Consider the following 5142-nt stretch of genomic DNA (forward strand, 5'->3'; position numbering starts at 1 on the left):
GAGGGGGGATAAAGTGCATCAAACCAGCCTAGCAGCTGTCGAGAGTAAGCGGGGGTACCTGCCTGTACCCTGACCATCCTGTAAGCGTACAATGGATTATTTTCAGTCTGAGCAGTCCTTTTTGGAAGAATCTCCCTTTCAGCATCGTTTGCCTGTCAACAGATGTTTATGACACTTTTCCCATATTCTCCCTCCATTGTGCCTCTTTTCCAAAACCGCCAAGGAAAACTCTTACCTCCCAGCTTTTCATGTAAAACAGGAGCACTTTCGGTACAGATTAGTTACGCCTGCCCTACTTCTGCTTTAAAACCGTATTTTCAGCACACTGAAGTACTGACTTTTGTACTAGCACAGTAAGGCAGCAAGTAATAAAATTTTAACCTTGTAAATTAACTATAGTAAAGACACCCAAAAAAGCCAGGGTACTAATGTTAGTCTTAAAACCTCTTTTAATCAGCTACAGCCTTTGGAACAAGTTTTGGCATAACTCCAGCCGAAGAGAAAGAAATGCTTCATACTTAAAGCTACATGAGTTAGGGGCTACATTTATCCATTTTGAGAATACTGACAGAATTATTTTAACACCTTGGGACTGTGAATCCACTCTTGGGGAGGTACAGCTCCTTTCAGCATGCAGAGCATTAAGCCGTTACCCCCAACAACAGCAACCTCCTGCCATCAAACCCAGGGACACTTCCACAGCTGTGAGTTTGAAGGCAGGTGACCCGAGTACCAGCTTGCTGTCACCAAAAGGGCAGGCCATTTCCTGTGATATTTCCTGGCTGACTGTACAGGCTGACAAGCTTCACGGCTAGGCAAGGTGTGAAGTGACAGCAATCTGGAGGAGGAATGTGCACACATCCCTAGGAGCCGCAGCCTGAACAGAAACACGAGCCATCTTCAAAACTTCTCCAAATGGCACCCTCACTGCTCCTGGTAAGTCTGTGTGCTCAGTAATTAATTCTCTTCCTTCCTTATTCCAGTGGTGGAGCTGAAAGCTCACTGCTTTTTGAAGAAACAGTTACTGGTAAAAGTAGATACCCACTTCTTGCCAGATACTAAGAGTAGTTCCAAAATTCGGAGCTGGGGTGAGGAATACCACTGCACCTGCAGTTAGTGCAAGAATAATCCACAGTGTTAAAGCACTCCTGGATAGCATTAGAGGAACATTTACATTTCTCCCTAGAGAACAGAATGAAGCCAATGAGTCTGTCCTAGCTGTGCCCTGGAGCTCTTCTTGGATCATACATCCAACTGCTGGCCCAGGAAGCACCTAACAAACAAATATAACAAATACAACAGGCACACCTTTCTTCCAGAGATCCAAATGCAGCAGTACACAAGTGCCTGGTGGATACAGAACTGGTTTTGAGAAGTCAGGCTATTCCTCCCCCCTCAGACTTGAGTAACTAGCACATGCTACTAAAAAAAAAGTAACTGCCTTACACCTGTACTACCTCTCCTCTTCATCTGACAAGCCCTCTTCCAATCCTTAGTTTTAAGTCTTCTGTTTGCTTTTCTTTTTTGGATTACTTTCTTCTGAGTGAAGTCCTCTGCTGACTTCATACACAGCTGTTGCCATGAAAAATAAAAAGAACAACCCACAGCTGCACTGCTCTACAGGATTGTGAGACAGGGCTGGGAGTCCTTTTTAACCAGAATTCCTTCCACCTGCTTGATTTCCCCACCTGCACACAGCCCAGAATCCTGACTTACTGCACCAAACCCCAGTTCTGCATCATACAAGCTGTCAGAAGCAGCTCCTACCAGCTTTGACTAGCACATGGAATGACAGAACACAAGAGAAGTGGAGCTTTCATTTATTGGGCTGAAACTGCAAATAGATTCACTTTGACTTCTGGCTCTGTGCCTGTGCCTTCAACACTTTCACAACAATCTTCTGCTCTTCAATAAGAAAAGCTCTTTTGATTCTGGAAATAAAAACAACAAACATAAAACTTTAGGACATGTACCTACTTAAGTGAAAACACAAAAATAAGACAAACTTCACAATTAGTCTGCTGTCTCCAATGTTCATTGCACTTGTGGTGTTCCACAAGTACATGAACCCGTAAACCATCAATGTCCTTTGTCACCATCAAGAGACAGGGACAGTGAACAAACATATAACATAGCATTCAGGGGAAGAAGACCTAGTGCACCTGCAAACTTAGGGTGAGTAGCTTGTAGGCAAACCCAGGTAATACTTGATGGCTGAACAGTGGAAAAACTCCCACCTCCGCTAACTTCAAAGGCAAAAACAAAACTCCTCACTCACAAACTAGGTTATACATTCTTAAAGTCAGAACTGGTAAGGCCATTTGCAGTCAGCTGTCTTTCTCAGAACTGCAGAAAACTTTATGCGAGTCTAGTTACCGAAACAAGAACAGTTACCCTCTCTGGATTAAAGCTCCCATGCACATAAACAGGGAAAACCCTGGCAGGGCAAGCCATGCCTAAAGACAGTTGTCTCTGAAAGACATGTAGGACCACCATGCAGATGGACCTACGCTACAGTACTTAGACATCAACAGCCCACTTGATAGTTTTGAGTTAAAAGCACAAACACACCATTTCAATGCCGTTCCATGTGCATTTGGTATATATGGCTACTTTTGCAGCACACAAAACCTACCAAAGATGCCTGAACAGACGCAGAATAGAGTGCAGTTTAGACAGAATAAAAATAAAGCATACTTACGTACTAAAAAGGACCTACCAAGCTCATAAAGTGTTTGGGAAAACACTCAGAAAAAAGCCCGTCTTTTTAACACAGAGAAGTTATGCTACAGATCTGCAGCTGTAACAACCCGTCTCCAGTGGCACCTAACATGATTCAGCTTGGAAATCACACAAGAAAAAAAAACATTCTGGCAAGATTTGCCCTACAGATGAAAGAACTGGCATTAGACTGCTGACTCCAGAGATCTGCTTTGATTACCATTCAGAGATGTTATTCTTTGTAATACATGTTTTTCCTCAAACTTGCCAAGGAAGTATAGGATGTACAGTTGTTACATAATAAAACTGAATTCAGTGACATCCAGCAAAGGTCATCTTAAACCTTAACCACATAAAGATGCTTATAAGCAACCAGTTAACAGCTTTGAATCCTAAACTGCACAAAGAAGCCAGAAGCCTAACTGATCTTGCACTAGGATCTTTGCAGAATACAGGACAACAAAAGAGAAAAATCTTTACTATGTTGGCTCAATATAAAAATTCAGGATGAGCAGACTGTTTAGCACCAAAACAACAGTGCAGTAAGAAATCATGAATAACAAGCTTGCTGCAGAAGAGCTCCACATGCAGGAATCAGCTGAAATCCAAGGTACAAGACTGCATGCATCACAACTAACATGCCCCGTGCGTTCCCTCTCATTTTACGACACCAGTGCCAGCCAAGTGTCTTCAAAGTTTTGGTTCACATTAAGAAAACACGCAAGATATAAGAATGTCATGCAAAGTCCAAGAATAAAGTTGGCTTTCTGTAAGGTTACCTGTCACGGACACACTTAGCACACATGGAACCACCATAGGCTCTGCTAACGTGCTTCTTCGTTTTTGACAGCCTCATAAGAACTTTAGGACGCACAGCACGAACCTGCAGAAATCAAAAATGAGAAGTGTATCATAAGAGCTGAATCAAGAAAATTCACTCTAATAACTTAAAACAGCAGCAACATCTGAAGTTAATTATTCAAGATGGTAAGAAGTGACTGAAGTCACAGCTTGTAGTATGTATCATCTCCAGCATTCCTAAGCCGATCTTTTCATTCTATCACAGACTCATTAAAAAATAGTTTACTAAAAAAAGATTCTTTTCCCAAGGGTAGCAACTGCTCAAACATTGACAGTGCTCAAGCATTCCCACCACTGTTAAGAGCAACAGCGTTACACCAAGAAAACGGTTTGCAGAAAGACATTATGTTAGAAGTATTCATTCCTTTTTCTTAAAACTGAAAGCCCACCTCACAAGTCCAACCTAAAGACTTTTAAACCTGCTACAGAATCACCTCAAAGAAAATTTCAGCCAGTTACATCTTATAAAAGCAAGAGAGTTCAGATATAACAGCAATGAGAACCACAAGCAGAAGTGGTTCTCTGAAAAAACTTAAAAAGGCACTTACTCTTTTAGCTTTCAAAGCTTATTTTACCAGTTAAGCTTTACGACATTTGGATAAAAATAATTTAAGAAAGTTTTTCCAACAAGAATTAATCAACAGACGTATTATATTATATGCAAAGGCTCTTTGTACTGGAAAAAAAACAACATTGAAAGTCATACGCCAGTAAGGCTCAGACTTACACCACGAAGTCTTCCTGGGCAGATACCACATGCTGACTTTGGTGCCTTCCCCACTTTCTTGGTATAAAGGTAAACAATCCTGTTCCCGGGTGTTCGGGACCTAAGTATGGCAGAAAAATACTCAGTTAACATAAGAACTAAACCTTAAACTTAGCTTTCTTAAAATGTAGGTTAGGTTTTCATCGAAACTATGTCTTACTTACAGTCTGGTCTTGTTGGAAGCTGTGTTGTAGGACAACCTACGGCGGTAAGTCAGGCGCTGAACCATTTTTTACCCCTGTATTAGTCAAAAACAAAGCAGTACTACTTTAAAGACTCAACATCCACATGGAAGTTCACATATCACAGCATCACCTGCACTGAAGCACTGGCCCAGATCTGAACCAGCAGCTGCTGATTCTGGGTTAAGAAAACTAAGGCATTTCCTCATCGACGACAGCCAACAAAACTATATTAGAAAAACAACAAAACGGGATGACAGGTACGCCTACAATGAAAATGCATCTGAACACAGTTCAACACCCTGGTCTTGCCTGTATGATATCATGCTCCCCTGGAACACTATTTAAAGCCTTCGCAAGTGTGTATTGTCTAATCAATATAAGCTTCACTGGCAAGGCTGAAAGCCAAGCTGAACCAAACACTACCTTCCTCTACCCTACGTGACAACAAACTGTATTAACCACACTCCAGGCCAAGACTGGAACCTTCTCCGGGCCCAGCACAGCGCGACGAGGGGAGCGAAACCCGCAGAACCCCGTTTCCACAGCGGCACAAGGGAACAAGGCCGCAAGGAGGCCCCGGCATCCCCCACAGTCCCGCAGCGCAATCCC

The 5142-nt window shown here is 42.4% G+C and overlaps 1 protein-coding gene across 1 annotated transcript; it reads right to left on the bottom strand.

Moving 5' to 3' along the window:
• Positions 1–1804: 1804 nt before the first annotated feature.
• Positions 1805–4679, bottom strand: RPL34 (ribosomal protein L34). Its single transcript, XM_010023843.1, has 4 exons — positions 4513–4679; positions 4310–4409; positions 3501–3604; positions 1805–1931 (listed from the first exon to the last, which is right to left on the bottom strand). Exons 1-4 carry the CDS (start codon positions 4575–4577, stop codon positions 1847–1849), a joined length of 354 nt encoding a protein of 117 aa, XP_010022145.1. The 5' UTR covers positions 4578–4679; the 3' UTR covers positions 1805–1846.
• Positions 4680–5142: the final 463 nt, after the last annotated feature.

This window comes from Nestor notabilis, unplaced genomic scaffold (assembly GCF_000696875.1).
Source record: "Nestor notabilis isolate BGI_N333 unplaced genomic scaffold, ASM69687v1 Scaffold36261, whole genome shotgun sequence".
In the NCBI taxonomy this organism is placed as follows: Eukaryota; Metazoa; Chordata; class Aves; order Psittaciformes; family Psittacidae; genus Nestor; species Nestor notabilis.

What these genes read in the sequence shown, in the direction of transcription:
- RPL34 (XM_010023843.1), bottom strand. Translation starts at nt 4,577, where the DNA reads ATGGTTCAGCGCCTGACTTACCGCCGTAGGTTGTCCTACAACACAGCT. An exon ending in GCTTCCAACAAGACCAGACT is followed by an intron (nt 4,410 to 4,512) that starts GTAAGTAAGACA and finishes TGCCATACTTAG; the next exon opens with GTCCCGAACACCCGGGAACA. An exon ending in GCCCAGGAAGACTTCGTGGT is followed by an intron (nt 3,605 to 4,309) that starts GTAAGTCTGAGC and finishes TGATTTCTGCAG; the next exon opens with GTTCGTGCTGTGCGTCCTAA.